Source organism: Centroberyx affinis, unplaced genomic scaffold, assembly GCF_046629955.1.
Source record: "Centroberyx affinis isolate AG114_WGS23_722 - 3 ecotype Tasmania unplaced genomic scaffold, CSIRO-AGI_Caff_v1 ptg001167l_1, whole genome shotgun sequence".
NCBI lineage: Eukaryota > Metazoa > Chordata > Actinopteri > Beryciformes > Berycidae > Centroberyx > Centroberyx affinis.
In genome coordinates, this window is record NW_027279698.1 from 164,572 (window position 1) to 182,393 (window position 17,822).

Below are 17,822 nucleotides of genomic sequence, written 5' to 3' on the forward strand. Positions count from 1 at the left end.
GATACTAATTACTACTTATGTGTACTTATGTATACTTAAGTCATAAACATTTCTGTCAAACTAAACAGCGTCTATCAAGCAAATAAGTTAAGGTGGCTTTACCGTCAAATACTGGGATATATTGTAAGAGCCAGACCAGAAAACGGGAAATTGGCTAGGCGTCCTTTTTCAGTGCAGAAAACCCCCATATTACAGATTCATGACGTCAGGTTGTTATTTGGGGGCGGTGCCCTGGCGATGTCTTGCTGCTTTCAGTGTTCCTCGTATTTACGAACACTCTTGCATTTAGTGCTTTGGTTCGGCAACAATAAGGACACTGACCCTGTAACAAACGTAGTTTTGGTGGCAAATGTTTTATTTAAAAAATCAAAGAAAACGACACAGAATTATTTTGTGTTGTTGTGTATTTTTAATCGATTTATCAGACAAAAGTTGTTGCATCGTCATCATCATCATTTTCACGATTAATAATTGCATAATTGCTTTCACGTTCTTCGCCCGTAATCGTCACATCTCGGCCACAGAAACTGACAGAAAAATCCGACTATCCCAGTTGTATTTAAGTTACCGCTTTGTTTGGTCGTTCATGTCCGCTCATCTCGTAGTTTCCGAGAACACCTGAACGCAGTATCTGACAGGAGGCTATCCTTGGCTAGCCGAACTAACGTTAGCTACAGCGAGACAGTCTGTGTTTTAAACATCAAATACAAATCTTGTGCATTTTAGGATACGTGGTTGGTAAGTTTAACGAAACGACTGGCTGTGACTCGTGCTGTTAAGTCAATAACACCAGGACCTGAAAACTGAAAAGTGAGTGTCCTATTCAGCCAGCTTAGCTAGCGTAAACCTTAACCAACGTTAGCAACCACTGGCCTCTGGTTGTGTTTGTTTCGTTCTTGGTAACGTTAGTTTATTTCCAGGCAGAAGGCTCTCACTACACAAGCGATTGAAATTAATCTCATTCAAGCTCAGTCAAAGGTGTAACGTAGATTAAAGATAACAAGATTAGACATGTAGGTAACTAAGGTTGCTACATAGTTTCTGTACTTATCACCCTTAACATGGGTGTCTCTAATTCCCATCATCAGTGCGTCACATTATGGCTCAGAGTGATCAGACAGGTGCCAGAGTTTTCTGGGAACTGGGATTACTAGTTAACTAGGTGTTTGTCAGTGTTATTATCGCATGATTTATGTAGGTTTGATGTGACTAAATGGTGGTTAACCAAACAGTTTGGTGAAGATATTTGCAGTTGTTCCATTACAAGTATGGCTGGCGATTACATTAATGTCATGGTTATGATAATGTTTTTACTGTGTTTTCGCTTCCTCTTTACATTGTCTTGTCTCATTCTAGGTACAGCTGGATTGGCACAGGTCCTGAGTTTCCGTGCCCACCTCCCCCCTCCCGTCAGAGCTGAGGGTCGGGGTCAGGGCTCGGGGTAATGTCACACAGCCCTGGTGAAGAGGGGGGTCTCTCTCCGGCTGCTCCCACCATCAACGCCCAGGGCCTGTTTGACACCCCCTCTCAGACTTTGGCTAGTGGAAACACACCTGAGGAGCAGGTAGTTGTCTGTGTCTGTATGTTTGTGTGCATGCCTGTGCTTATGTATGGGTATATATGCAGACATAGACCTTGTACAAACATTCATAATTCCCCCTGCTTATGGTAGCCTATATGGACCAGTGAAACTTCCCTAAAACCCAGCATTGTTATTAGGGCTGGGCGATATGGACCAAAAATCATATCTCAGTATTTTTAGGATGAATGGCGATACACAATATATATCTCGGTATTTTCTATGAAATGGGCTAAATGTTCAGTTGTAAGTAGGGCTGGGCAATATGGACAAAATCAAATATCACAATATTTTTTAACCAAATACCTCGATATCGATATTGCGACAATATTGTAGGGATGACTATTGGTGCTTTCACAAAATATTTACACAATGAGATTTTTGATAAATAATCATCAGTAATGTGGATATAATGACTAAGTGGGTAAAGGCAAATAATAGAACAGCTAGAACAGTCTGGTAAGTTCAGAAGATTACATCACTTAACTGTAATGCAGCCTTTAAAACCAAGAAAAGACAACACTTATGCCATATCACGATATTACGATATCCAAAATCTAAGACGATATCTAGTCTCATATCATGATATCGATATAATATCGATATATTGCCCAGCCCTAATTGTTATATAACGCAGGTAGTTTAGACAACTCTGTCTGCAAGTTCTTAAATGGCTGTCCTTAGATGGTTGTCTTTGTATTTATTATTTCATCACCTACTAGGAGGAGTGAGCGGCACATGCCCTTGACCTTGACCTTTATATATGTTACTGTATGTGTGCAGACCATACACACAAACATGTGCATTTAGAGCTCAGAACATTTAGGGACACTTAATGTGTGAATGTTTGTTTGTGCTCCAGTCGTCCTGGAGAAAAACAAATGCTGCCGTCTTTTGCCCTACTGGGTGACTATGGAAACAGTAAGCCTGTGGAGCAGGGAGGGGGTGGGGGCATCTGGAAGTCACATACCATCCCTCTGTATGTGTTTCACAACATAATAAACTTACGGACACAGGAACTAGTGCAGAGGACACAAGAAAAAGCAGCATGGGGGCTTAGGCTACAGTCAGTATGTGACTGTATACTAGTGATAAACTAGAAAACATGACGGGATGGGGTATTATGAATCACTTTCATGAGGGTTTAGTGATGACAGGTTTTGTGTGGTGCACCAGCAAAAAGATTTGTGACTAGGACGTACTATACAAGCAAATATTAAGAGGCTGGAACTTTGAGCCATTGCCAAACATTGCACACACAGGGTGGCATTACCTTGTTGGTGTCTGATTTTGAGATTTAGTTCCAAGGAAGGGTGTACCATGCACATTACAGTTCACTGACAGTCCATCCCTAATGCAGAGTACGCAGATTATGCTAGAAATCTGATTGCTGATTTGGCAGATGTGTGTGATGTGGTTGTGTGTTGTTGTGACAGGCAGTGGCAGTCTCTCTCCTTCAATCCAGCACATAAGATGGAGTAGAGCAGCAAAAACACTACTCGGTTCACCAGAGGCTGTAAGCTCTTCTACTTAAAGATAGGCCCGTAGAGTGAGCCAGATGTGAAGTGAATGTAGACAGGTGGTGACAGGATGGCCACAGGATACGGTGACAGCGTTGTTTTTGGATGTGTGATATCCAATAGAAATAGGTTTGTTTACAAGCTGTAGCTGTGTCAGTGGGGGAAACAGAAGGAGACAAGAGATGGCTTGTAGAGGAGGGAAGAATAAAGCAGGGCTTTGTGCGTCTGCCCAAGGGGAGGTCTGATCCTTTCCTGTCCGACTGTCCTCTGCCTTGTCTGATGGTCTCAGGTTCCTTGATAGGAGCTTAGTAGAAGCGCATAGACTGAGCTCAGACTTCTATAATTACTTATACCTGAAACTACAGAGTTGTGCGGAGGACTGTCCTAAGGGGAGCAAAAGACAGGTATCTACAGTATATGGTAGGCTTTTGCTTTTTACTTAGGAATTGGAGCAATATTGCTGGAATGAAGAAGAAATATTCAGCTTTGTTGATGTATGATCTTGACAGTGCTGACATTTCTCCCAGGTGTCGCCAGTGGTGGATGAGGCCTCACCTTCTTCTACCTCCTCCTTCGAGATGCTTGACATGGAGTCTGTTCCACCTCCTTACCAAGTAGTACAGCCTCACTGGTTCTTCTGTCGACGGGCTGATGACAACACCTCTTGGCTTCCTTTCAGTAGAGAGGACTCAGAGAAACTAGAGAATGCCTGTGCCACTGGTAAGCGTGTAAATACAGATAATCTGTGTGGGTACGTGAAAATTGGGAAAGCAGTGAGAGTGCTATAAACAGCTGTGGGGAGGATGATGTGTCATAACACTGCTGCTGCCAGCACTGGCCTGATGCCCACTAGGGCACTTGACTCTCCTGACACAACATGTTCACTGTTACTGTCAGTTTCAAGTGTAAATTGCAGTTCAGTTTCAGGTAAGCTTTATCACTGATTTAAAAAGTTTCATTTGAAAATGAGATATTTACCATTAGGAAAAAAGGTTGATGCCTACACTTGCAAAATGATTGCTAGCACAAAATAAAGTTATTAAAGTTAGTTGTCATCATAAGGTTTTTAAGGTTTGCCGTTTTTGAGGATTGAATCATCAAAATTTTCTGTAATGGGTACGTAGCGTTTTGGTAAGAAACCCTTTGTTTGTATCCGCTTGTGTATGTGCGTGCATGCGTGTGTGTGTGTGTGTGTGTACTGCGCAGTAGGAGAGGAGGAGGTGGTGGTAGCTGTGGATGGAGAGCGGTATGATGTGCGTGTCAAGGAGAGGATGCGCTACGCTGTGTACTGGGAGCAGGCTCCCTCTGAGGTCCGGCGCTGTACCTGGTTCTACAAAGGAGATAAAGACACCAGGTTCATGCCCTACCCCGAGGACTTCAGCAGCAGTCTGGAGGTAGTCTGACACGACAGCTGAGTCCTCACCACTGCAGTGCTATGCAAGTGTACGGTGCTGTCATTCCCACAGCTACTGGTCTTTTTATCCCTCCCTCCATCCTGCTCTCTCATCCTCTCATTTCTCAGGATGCCTATATGATAGCGGTGACTCTGGATGAGTGGAAGAGGAAGCTGGAGTTCCCTTCAGGAGAGACAGTCATCCTGCACAATCCCAAGGTAGGACCTGCTTGTAAATTATCACTATGTACAACATAAGTAAAGCCACAAAACCACCTTACTAGATGATTTCTTTTTTAGCTCTAACCAGCAGCTAGAATAAGTCACTCTGTTGGTCGGTCCCAAAAACATGTTTGTAAAGCTTACGCTAGGTTTGCCACTCTAAATCCCAGGTGAGTCAATTTTGGAAGCGCCAAACTAGTCGCAGCTTATCACGGATTAGGTGCTTGTTTAAATTTAGGTATGATGTTTCCTTGCCTTACATGTCCTCCTCTCTTCCATTTCTACTCTCCTTTCTCAGCTGATAATGCAGTATCAACCAGTGGGTTTTCAGGATGAGTGGGTCTCCTCTCCCTCTGAGCAGACCCGTCCTCGAACAGTCAAGAGGGGAGTGGACAACATCTCTGCAGAAATACCAGATGGTATGTGTGTGTGTTGGGCAGGGGGTAGTAAGGTTTATACTGTACTATAAGCATATTTCACAGCACCTGACCAGTATGAGCTAAACACCTTCCCCTCTGTATGTGTTTTCAGGGGAACCAGAAAAGGTGGACCACCTTGTCTTTATGGTCCATGGCATCGGCCCTGCATGTGACCTGCGCTTCAGATCCATCATACAGTGTGGTAAGTACGTGTGTGTGTGTGTGTGTGTGTGTGTGTGTGTGTGTGTGTGAGTGTGTTTATTTAGGATTCCTTGTCTCTTTGCCTCTCCAGTGAATGACTTCAGGAGTGCATCCCTGTCTCTGCTGGGCTCTCATTATAAGCGTAGCCAGCTGGAGGGCAAGGTGGGCAGAGTGGAGTTCCTACCAGTCAACTGGCACAGCGCTCTACACGGAGACGCCACCGGTGTGGACGAGTAAGTAGAGGAAGAGAGAGAGAGACAGAGGACAAAACAAGATTCCTCTGTTATACCATACATGCTTATATGCCTAACTACAGAGAGCTGTGAAACTCAATTTTGAATCTGGCACTCCTTACTGTATTTTTCATCCTCCAACTCCCTTCCCTCCCTCCCTCCCTCTCTTCCTCCCTCCCAGGGACATCCAGAGGATCACTCTGCCCAGCATCAGCAGGCTGAGACATTTCACCAATGACACTCTGTTGGACCTGTTCTTCTATAACAGCCCCACCTACTGCCAGACCATAGTGGACACAGTGGCCTCCGAGGTCAACAGGCTGGACGCTCTCTTCAGACAGAGACACCCAGAGTTCACTGGGGCAGTTTCTGTAGTGGGGCACAGCCTGGGTTAGAGACACCATATACACACACACACACACACACACACACACACACACACACACACACACACACAAAACCTAAAATGCCTAAAACCTAAAAATAAAAAAAAATTAAAATGCTGAATTCCAGCCTCTCCCCTCTCTTTTTCTTTCCCCAGGTTCATTGATCCTGTTTGACCTGTTGACTAATCAGAGGACTGGATCAGGAGAAACCGACAGAGAGGGGGTATAGTGGCATTCCCAGTAATAGATAACATTGCTAATATACCGACAAAAAGGATTGCAGATTTCTCTACACTTAGATAAGAAAATCTCTGTCCCATTGTGTTTTGCCCTGTGCATTAAGGTGCCTTGTGATGAGCCCAGTCCACTGACCTGTGACACCCTGGAGCAGACTCTGATCCGACTGGGACTACAGGAATACCTGGCTACACTACAGAGAGAAAACCTAGACCTGGAATCACTGGTAACACATACACACACACACACACACACACACACACACACACACACACACACACACACACACACACACACACACACACACACACACACACACACTGGACATACACACTCAAATGTAATGTAGAGTTAATTAACTACTTTCCTCTTGTTCTATTCTTGCAGGCTCTGTGCCAGGACAGTGATCTTAAAGATCTAGGAATTCCTCTTGGACCTCGGAAGAAGATCCTGAACTACATCAGGAGGAAACGAGTTCAAGAGGTCAGACACAGCCTGAAACCTTCCTTTTGTTTTTTTTCTAGAATATCTATGGTCTAGTTAGTAAAAGTGGCCATTAGGCCTCCTTTACACTTGGCCTTAACACGAGTCTCATATCCGGATACCATTTAGCTGAATTACACTGGGTGTGTGTCATTTAAAAGATGGTGGCCGCTCATCAAGTTGTGCTTTTATATGTACTTTTTCTAACGTTTTGAAATGCAGGAAGAAGCCATATTAGGAAACTGGCATACTCTAGACACTATAATAGCAGAGGAGAAGGATGTTTTATGCAGCTGCTTTTCTTAAATCTACTGTTCAGATTTGGCAGTAATTCCATTAACTGTTTTTTCAATCTCAATAGGACTGTAAGGCAGGGATGGTGCTTCTGGCCCCAGGGCTGCAAGCTCCACCTCCAGATTCCTTGGCCATTGATCACCATGGTAACCAGTCTTCAGGCTTGACACCACAGCAGTCCCAGTTCCACAGAGCGCAGTCCATCACCAGCGCTGTAGACTATGAATACTTTGACGTGGGCATCGGACAGGTAGCGCACACACGCACCGACACACACTTATTGTGCTTGGGAGTTAACAGTAGCTAAACGCTTTGGTATATCACCTTCCTGCTTCTCTCCTCCCCTGCTTGCCTGGACAGACCAATGGAGGCATAGCCAAGGGACAGGTCTGTCTCCTATGGTGTCCCCATGCTCTCTAGCTGTGTCCCTAGTTATCTTTGATTTCACCATGAGTTTTTCTTCACATATAGTCTGTTCAGGGAAACATTGGGTTATAGACGTATGTAATTTACATGAGCAAAAGGGTTTCCATGGCTGAGGGCGTTTTCACACCTGCGCTTTTAGTCCGGTTAAATCGGACTCTGGTTCGTTTCCCCCCTTGGTGCGATTCGTTTGGGCAGGTGTGAACACAGTAATCGCACTCGGGTGCGGACCAAAACAACCGCACCGAGACCCTTTAGAAGAGGTGGTCTCGGTCCGGTCCCAAACAAACTCTGGAGCGGTTCGTTTGTGGTGGGAACGTGATCCGACCTCGATCCAACCCAACCACCAGTTGCACTCAATTTACTCCGCAAGTTTGAGCTAAACGGCTCCTGTAGCCAGGTAGCAGGTATAGCAGGTACAGCAGGTATAGCCAGGTAGCCTATAGCCAGTATAGCATTTTCAAGACGTTTCCTCAAATTGCATTCCGCATTCTGCTGGTACAGTTTTGCCTGGTATATTGCCCAGATAATTACAACAGTTATGAGCAAATGCCAACTCTGCTGTTGTTCCATGTTGCATAGCAGTGTGCACTAGTCCAGAACACAGGACCTTCTTCCTGTATTTACTTTCCTGCTCCCGCCCCAGACACATCTGACCAATAAGTGGAGTGAACGTTCTCACCTGGTTTGTAGTGATGCATTTTGGTTCGCTTGGATTTTTCTCTGTGTGAAAAGAAACCGAACCAACGAGAAAACGCTACAAGTTTACAAACTCGTCAACTGATTCGGACCAGAGCAAACAAACTATAGGTGTGAAAATGCCCTGAGTCACATTGTATGGTTAAAAAAACCTCTATGGTTGAGGCTTTATCCATATATGCCCCATGACGTTGTATCACACACCCACTGCCTGCGCCTCTTCTATCCTGCATGAGTGCTCAGTTCCCTGGTTTCCCCTTAGCTGCTGTCATACTCCCTGGCTGCTGCCTTGATGTCATGAAAGCTAGTTTGGCTGTGGTTTCAAATCATCATTGTGCACCAGTGGAGTATTAATTATTATCATTGCCATCTGATAGTATGGATCTATAGATGCTCTACTTTATGTCCTCTGAGAAAATTGTGTTAAATCATTAATGTTTTACCAAATTTGATAGAACACATGTTTCTGCCCCTCTCATTTCTTCCCCAGGTATCCATTAACTACCCACAGCTGGCGTTCCAGCCTCAGACCTTTTTTGCTTTTGGATCTCCCATTGGAATGTTCCTGACGGTCCGCGGACTTAAACAAATCGATCCCAACTACACCTTCCCCACCTGCAAGAGCTTCTATAACATCTACCATCCTGTGAGTAGTCACATCCTTACCGCACCTCCCCATTCCAACACACGTCCTGCACTCAACCCTGTAAAGTATTACACCAGCTTTCATTTGCCACGGTTACACTTGTCTTTTCAGTGTGACTTTAATCATCCAATCACACCAGGATGCATTAACTGGGCACTGAATTTTACCAAATCACATTTTGCTTACAGTGTAATCCAATAAACCAGACCTGCCCATTTAATTCATTCTGGTGTGACTGAATGGTAAAATTTGCATTGAAAAGACAAGACTGCAACATTTGATCAACGAACCATTTTATGACAAGAAGATTGGGATCAGTTTCACCACTGTGCAGTCAGTACTTGCCGTATAAACAAAAATAACATTTGTGTTTGGATGAACTGAACCAAATTGAGTTTATTGCACATTTACCATTTTCATTGGGTGAAACTGAGGCCATCTGTATTGTGTTTATTGATCTTGGTTTGATAATATGACTTGGTGAGTGGTTGATTAAGTGTTGATTGAGTCATTTTTCCAGTTATCTGTTAGGGCATATTATGGTTATTTTGTGGTTTTTCGTTCATGCACGCTTTGTAGGGTTTGACTGTATTTTAATTCAGACTGCTTCTGACAAACTCTGTCAGGCTTAGGCCTGAATGGCGTCCCGGGCAACCCAGTCACACTGCAACAACAAATGTGCCAAAGTGTTAGCATGCACCGTCAGTAGCAAACAAAATATATACCTGACAAACAGATGTCTTCTTTTTGCATAACACTGTGATGTTGATTTATCAAAGTTTGGTGTATTGCTTGAATAACACAATGTTAAATCCATCTTTTCTTCTTTATCTGTGTTTAGTATGACCCAGTGGCCTATCGGATAGAACCCATGATTGTGTCAGAGGTGGATCTGGAGCCCATGCTAATCCCTCACCATAAGGGTCGCAAGAGGATGCACCTGGGTATGGCTGTCTGTTTCTGTCTCCCTGTCTCTTTCTGTCTGTCTACCCAGGCAGTTTTGAGGGTTTGTTTACTGAATTTAATGCTAATATTTGTTTTGACCCATAGAACTTAAGGACAGTTTGACCCGTATGAGCATGGATCTGAAGAATAACGTCTTAGGATCACTGCGGACGGCGTGGCAGTCCTTTGCCAGACTACCTGTGGCTGCACTGCCCCCGGTGGATGAGGGAGAAACTACAACAGAGAGAAACCTTCAAGAGACACAGGGTATAAAGCAAGCACATCTCCCTAACTGTGTGTGTGTGTGTGTGTTCGGATGTGTGGATGTTGTGTGTATGTGCACTTGCCCAAGTGTGTCTAACCTTGTCTCCTCGTCCCTGTCTGCATGTTGCTCCCCTCCCCTCCCCTCTTCTCTCTGCTCTATCTGGTGGTTGGTCCTACCTCCCTCACCCCTGACCCCTTTACCTTGAACCTCAGCCTCAGCGGCAGTCACTGCTTCTGCCAAGAGGGAAGAGAAAAGTGCTGATTTTTGGACTAAAATACTGGAGTGGCCCAGGGCCCTTCATATGCATTACTTCCAAGGTAAGCCAGGAGAACCACTTGGCTTGAATGACCTGAGTGAATGAACTCATTCTAGCTCATTATTGGTTAGCGGTCTGGTTAACTACCACCCAGTCCTCTTTATACAGAGAACTGTCTGTTAAACTGCCTGATATGGTGAACTTGAGTCTATGGTAACCTGTGCCATATTCAGTCTCTTATTTACCGGTAAGTCCCCTGCCTTGGATTTGGACAATAAACCTCTCTTGTATCTTTGCATTTACCTGCATACAGAAAGAGGCTAAATTAATTACCACCATCACTAGTTTTCATTGCAGAAAAGATGCCACTTGATCTGCAGTTTTGATAAAGACTATTCTATTCAATTAGTCTGGTTCACTTCAGCACCCTCGCTCCCTCACCAATAGCAAATCTCACTATTAGTGTATGTCAATATTGCAGCAGGCTCTCACTATCCCATACAATGCCTGCTATGCTTAGCTTGTCTGCTCCTCCCTCTCCCCATGCCTAATTACACTACTAGTGTAAGTCTGCTATAGTCTGCTATACATTACATCTAATCTTCAAATGCGATTTGCCTGTAAAGATACTTCCTCCTGGCCCTTCCTTCCCTCTGCTGCTGACAGTTATTATTGGCTGAATTCATTGTTTGCTTCACCATCGCAAGCAACTTGAGAAACTAGTCCATGGCAGTCCGTTTACTTTGTGAAAGCTGAACAAATAAGACAAGTTGGACAATGTTGACCACAGTTGCAGTTTTTCCACCCAGAATAATTGGCTGCAGCTCAACATTTAGGGAACATCATTCAGCAGCAGCAGGTCACATAGCTACACATCCTGCCCATTTCTAGACCAGCAGATCAGTTGCTATCTGAATGCACAGTTAGAGCACATCTATGAAATTTCTTAATTTCTTTCTTCCCTTCGTCACTTCCCTATATAGTGCTGCAAGATCCAAAAAAATGAGATTCCTGAGGTAGAACAAAGCACAGCAGTGTTTTTTTTTTTTTATACCTGCCATGTCTCCGATTAAAGGAATAGATGGCTGGGAAGAAATACTGTAATGCAAAAGTAGGCCTTCCTCCAATTCTCAAGGAACAGACTTGGATCAACATGGGATAAATGACATATTACCATATAACTTGAGATTTTAAGTGCTGGTATGTATTTATCAGTGTTGTCCAGAAATACAAGCCTGTAAACTCAGGATTAGATTTGTGATAAACTGTGTTTCGGTTTATTTAAGAATAACTAGCGAGAGTTCAGTCTTTGCAACAAATGCCAACTTTATTGTCTCCATACTCCAGAAAACCGGTCCAAACATACAGTGAACGTGCTACCTTTCTTTTGGCCCCTCCCCTCCATCTTTTACGGTAGTACCTGTCGTAAAACACACATCCTTGACATCTCCCCCTTTTTGATACTGCCCTTATCCATACTCACTAACACTCATCGCTTGGCACAAATACCAACAGCACCCTCTTGTGGCCTCAGAGTAAATATTTAACAACCAAAATGTATCTTATCAAACAAACAAACCTGCATAACAGTGTCATACATTTCTCAAAACAAAACACGTATGACAGTCTCTTACTCGTTTTTCTTATTGGAGATAGCCATTCAGAAAACTTAAGAAGATAGCAGTTTCCATTTTTAGATTTTGTAGATTTGTAGATACATCTACATTCCTCTAGACCTGCTGAGGTCTCTAAATGACTAGGCTATTTTTTATTATGTCCTTGTTGAACTATGCAATCCCTGAGATGGTAACCTTTTATAGGCCCTCCTATAAGATCACTCTTAAGACAACATTGTGTGACAAACGCCATTGTAAAATGACATAACATACCAATGGACGCAATCCCTAATAATCATTCAAATCTGTCACCCAACACAAAAATAACCCACTTGGTAATTTCAGTTGTCCTACCTACACATGACACAACTCAAAACCAGCAGGAAGTTAACACCTGTATTACCAATTGATATAATAGACATCTACTCAAGCAATATAGGACATCTAAAGGTCAGTGAAAAAACGTACTTACTGTAGACCCACCTTATCAAACACAACATCATGAAATAAGCTGGTCCCCATCCCACAAAAGCATAATATCGACTACTGCCACAATTACAATCAATGCATACAATAAATAACTTGTTACCTAGGCAAATGTGTGATACATCAGAATAATGCATTACATCATTATCACGAAAGCCATAGTTAGAAAATACAGACTCCAAGTAAAACATTACGAAAATGACACAGAATTCAAAATAAAATGGCCTATGTAATGTTATGCTATATTCCAAACAATCACAGACCACCCAAATCTGTTATAACCTCATCAAATCATCTCTCATAATACGAACAGTTGCTGTGTCCCTCCAGGAATGTGTGATTTTGCGATCGCAATAAATGATGCTAAACCAGCTGGAGGACTGGAACATGTGAGAGACCCTTTAAAGAGGAGACTGGAGACCAAGATGTAACTCAGTCGGTCTTTATTGTCTAGTATTGATTCACTTTTCTTCTTGGTGTAAATTTGTGTGTGTGTGCATGTGGTTTTCACTCTGCTAAAAGGAAACAAAAGTTTACAATCACATCAATACTCATAGCAATATCTTCATTATCATCAGTCATACATGAAGAAATCACATTGACCAATATTAGGTCAATATGATTGTTAGATGGGTAATACCAGAGGCGGAATATCCAAAATAGCAACTTAATAAAGATCCACATGATAAATAAATCAAACTTACAAATTATGGATAAAATTCAAAGAACAAATGAATACTTAATAATTCATGTTAATTACATTCACCTGGCATCCCAGGTGTACATCAGTCCCAATTAGACTAGAATGAAAACCAGCAGGATTTTGACTTCTGACAGCTGCAAATTCAACCAATTTCCGCAATATTTGTGAGAACTTGCAATTTTGCAAAATTACTTTTCACATAAATAGTCAAATCAGATCATATATCAGAAAACTACCTTTGTCTTCTTAAAACTTACTACAACCAGCCACTCCACAGTGGAGCCTTAGAGAGGCAGGAGATGGAGGACAATGAGTTGTAGTTTATGTAAGTTGTATTCACTCTTAGAGGTATAAGAAGCTCTAGGCACTTTGTTTTTCATTTAACCTGCAGTATTATCATTTTCATTTATCCTGAGCCTTTGGTGCGTGTACTGTTTGTGAAAAGAACACAAAGTCTACCTCAAACATAAATGGGCGATTTATAACAGCAGCTCCACTTTCTTCCTATTCTCTCCCGTCTGTCATCTGAACCATTCTCATTTTACCAAAGAGGATGAGTCAAAATAGATGGCTGCTTGCCCAACAGCTACTGCATTGTGTTGCCCTGTGTAGTGTGTGTGTGATCCTCATACAATGAGATCAGGCTGTTAGCGTGTGTCTCTTGTCTGTGTGGACTCATCATGTTCGTGCTTGTTTGTCCCTGCAGGAGTGTGTGAGGAGACCGAGTCCTCGGCGTCAGCAGAGGAGACAGAGGAGCGTGAGATCAAAGTGGGGATGTTGAATGGAGGACGGAGGATAGACTACGTACTGCAGGAAAAACCCATCGAGAGCTTCAATGAATACCTGTTTGCCATCCAATCTCATCTTTGCTACTGGTGAGTCATGCACACTGTTTATGTGGTCGCAGGGGCGGAGTAACTGTGCTCCTCTGTATGCTGTGTGTTTCAAATATTTTCTTTGTTATACTGCCTTTTACTTCACTGCTTTATCATGCTGATTTTTATTTTAAATATAAATATATAACATCTTCTCCTCTTTGTCTCTGGCAGGGAATCTGAGGATACTGCTCTGCTGCTGCTGAAGGAGATTTACGACAAACTGGGTGTGGCCTTTGAACAGCCACAGCAGTAATAAAACTTTTACGACTACAGACTTACTTATTAACATGATATAACGTTGTTATTACAGTCAAGATGAAGGACAGCTGGCAGAGCCAGAGGTTGCACAATCCTCCTCCAGAATGCCTTAGGGGGCGTGTCCACCAACCGACCTGTTGAGCGCTTGGAGCGCTGGTGCTGAGCGCTTTGGTCGCATCAGGTGAGCTGGGGAGCTGAGACAACGTCTCTGGGAGTTGTTGCTATGCTAAACGTTAGCCTAGCTAACATTCACTACAAAACGGCAGGCTGCCGGCTCTTGGTCCCTCCCCTGTTTCATCCTCACTGGTTGGTAGAACTCTGAAGTGACATTGACGAGCTGTGCGCTTCAGAAAAGTTGAACTAGTTTCAACTCGAGAACAGGTCCAGCGCTCACGGCGCTCAGCGCTAAAAAGAGGTCAGGTACCTGTTTTGGGTCGTAGGCGCTGAAAGTGCCGCTTTTCCATTGGAATTAATGACAGAACAGCGCCAGCGTTTTTTTCACAGGTCTTTGGTGGACACGGGGCCTGAGTGTTACCTGCCTGCCCCGCCCTCTCCTCAGACTGTGGAGACTGTCTAAGGTCAGGCGATCTTGGTTCAGATATTTCAATCAACCGAACTTTGAGTCGCTGTAGGACAGCGGCTGAACCATGTTGTCCCAGGATGGAAAGTACCTGAACTTGTTCCCAGAAGGCTCTACTTGGTTTCTGACATTTGTTATTGATCTACCCAATAATCACTGTCATGCCCCTTATCAGAACTTTCCTATCTTTCTTGCATTTTTCTTTTTTTTTCTTTTGCACTTTCACTTGCTACCAATCATTCTCGTATCATGCGTACAGTTGAGTGATAATGGAGAACCGTAATTACTATCGTGGGTTGAACAGAGCATCTCTGTGTTTGACCTTGGAAACTTTGAGATCTCCCTTGACCACCTGGGAGACCAGAGTCTAGAGGTGGACTGTTGCACTGGCAGCAGTACAGTGTCTATGGAGGAGGTCAAAGCTACTTCAGCCTTGCCTGAGACTTTATCATTCTAATCATCCTTTGACCAGGACAGGTGGTTTCTTGTGGTTGACTAAAAGATGTTTTGTTTCTCACATGGAAAATGCAGGTTCACATCTTGTCTGTTAGACATTTCCTGATAGTTATATTGACACTTGACACCAAAAGCTGCTACGCCTAGAATTCTTGTGCAATGTAACGATAATGTTGATGTCACTCCTTTTTTGATTTCCCAGATCTAATCCTATACTAACTGGCATGGACAGTGAAGTAGACCTTGCCTTCTAATAACATTTTTATTTATTTGTTTGAAAGAAGTGTTATATAGTTTAACTTTTTTATCATATATCTATCATGTATATCTGAATGAAGTAAACCTTTTGAAGAATTGTATCAGAAATGAAGAAAGTGCGGAATTTCAGGTGCTTGAAAGGACAAGCAGTTTCTCTGTTCACGCCATGTGTGTATATGTGTGTGTGTGTGTGTGTGTGTGTATACTGTATAGCACTGTGCATGCTGTACAGGAAGGCCAGTCACACCCTCACTCCCCAAGGTGTGTGCCAACCCTCGCCCATTCTCCTGTTTCTGCTCTCTTGCTGTCGACCCCAGCTTCCACCCCCAGTGTCGTCCCACAGGTTCTACAACAGCTGCACATTCCCTATCCTGACACACAGTCAATTCCAAGGCAGACCAGCATCACATGCACACATTTATGACCTTTGCATAATCTAAGGGCCAAAGCATATTATGTTCCTATCATCTGCCCTTTCGTATTAACATGTTCTTTGCTGCCTATATTGCATGCACTTTCTCCTTTGCTCTGTTGGAGTGACCTATTCTAACCCTTTATGTGACTCATATCTTCTGCACTGTCATCAGCCCACAACCTCCACTACTACAGCTGTAGAATAACCTGTAACTCCTTTTGGTGTAACCTCCTGCTCACAATAAATTTGTTCATCCTGATGCAGACGCAAATGAATAGGCAAGGAGGCACATGTTCTTCTTTGCCCTAAAAATACATTGTACACTTAAATTGCCCTAAACCAATCAAAATATCTTCCTGTGGTTTTGTAACAGGTGGTTAGAGTGAGAAAGAGGATTGTTTTTCTTGAACCTCCACATCTCCTCAGTGTCTGCATTTCTAAATGTATCAAACAGTTCTGCGCAGAATAAGGCCTGCATCTCTGGTCCCAGACTGCTGTAACTGTTGCTCATGACAGGTGTCACCCGGGTTGTAACTCCTATGTTTTTGCACTTTGTACCAGTGTGTTGGTCCATACCAAAAACAAATTGTACTCCTTTCTAAGTACATACACTAACAGTATGGTTACATGTGGTGTGTGCCATAATAAAACATTAAAAGGTGTCATGTTTTATTCTTTGCAGTTCATTGGAGCATGCTCAGTCAGAACATGTAGACCATGATGACTTTTGTGATGTTGACATAAAAAATGTTCAAAGCCTTATCTAACCTGCAGAATTCCAGTCCATCTTCTGTAAGTTGAATTCACAAGGTATATGGTTCGTTTCCGTCATGATCAGTGGGGAAAAAGAGGTCAGAAGAATACAAAAAAAAATATTTTTTCTGCAATTTACAAACGTCTTAAAACTCGAGCATGCGCAGTCGTATTGTCAACATTAAACGCTGTAGTTCCCGCGCGCTAATTGATTGACATCTTATTAAAAGACCAGGACGAGTCAGAAACCATGAGGTAAGTTGGGCTCTTATCACCATGTAAGTGCTGACTACTGGATGCTACTTGTTTTTAAGACAATAACAGGAATTGTTATGTGCTAGGCCTTTATTTTATAAGTGTTATTCAGGTTCTTGGTGCTTAGCTTAATCCCCGACATCACTTGCCAATATAACGGTCAGCTGTGATGAAATGAGGACAAAGTGGCTATTTTCGTGGCAGCTGAAAGCGACATAACTCATTAATGTCAAATATGAAGTCATCATACATGTCTCAGTGTCCCTGCGATGCCGTTTGTACTGTGTGCGTGGTTGTGGCTACTGTAGGAGACGGGGTCATGGGGTGAAGTCAGTCAAGACCTCCTCAGTGAGCCTCATGTGATTCACTGGAGTGGGAGGAAATTCTGCACTAAGCCTCTCAAAGACCGGCCTGTTCAGGGCAGAAATGGCATGACTCATGCAGACTGGAGCTCCCTGACCCAATGGTATGAAAATGAGAAAACCTGACAGCTTTTGGTATTTTGCACATTTTATCAAAAGAAACTTCTGACTTTCCCAGGAGGGGGCAGGCTTGAATCTGGAGGTATGGGCTTCCTTCAATGACTGTAAAAAAAACAAAAACTGTTTTTCTTATGTTTACTTACTTTTCTAAACATTATTAGCAGCTCTTTGGTTACTAATAGGCCAATTACTGTATCCGCACTGAGAGGATGAAGTAACTGACCACTGGTATGCAGGACACTCTCAGTCTCAGTGGTTGTTTTAGCTTGCCAGAAAACTAAACTATTTCTTTACTAATAGTTCACATGTATTGTTAATCCTGATCTGCCTTTATCAGCCTTGATGAAGTCTGTCTTGTTTGCATTGCATTGTTTGTGTCTTTTATCTATGTGTTTACATGTGAGGTGTGTACAAGGCCGTGCTAGAATATGGTTAATTTTTAGGGTAAGGGGTCAGATTCAAAGTGATGAGGTTAGGAAAT

General features: G+C 43.0%; 1 protein-coding gene across 1 annotated transcript; it reads left to right on the plus strand.

The window, feature by feature from the left end:
* Window positions 1-664: 664 nt before the first annotated feature.
* LOC139648173 (triacylglycerol hydrolase DDHD2-like) lies at window positions 665-16,507 on the plus strand. The gene is made up of 18 exons (XM_071524216.1): window positions 665-810; window positions 1,357-1,564; window positions 3,627-3,819; window positions 4,306-4,493; window positions 4,622-4,711; window positions 5,013-5,133; window positions 5,246-5,335; window positions 5,426-5,567; window positions 5,749-5,957; window positions 6,109-6,176; window positions 6,297-6,416; window positions 6,578-6,673; window positions 7,035-7,217; window positions 8,580-8,735; window positions 9,577-9,679; window positions 9,786-9,947; window positions 13,713-13,881; window positions 14,056-16,507. The coding sequence occupies exons 2-18, from the start codon at window positions 1,445-1,447 to the stop codon at window positions 14,135-14,137; spliced, it is 2,292 nt and encodes a 763-aa protein (XP_071380317.1). The 5' UTR covers window positions 665-810; window positions 1,357-1,444; the 3' UTR covers window positions 14,138-16,507.
* The last annotated feature ends 1,315 nt before the right edge of the window (window positions 16,508-17,822 follow it).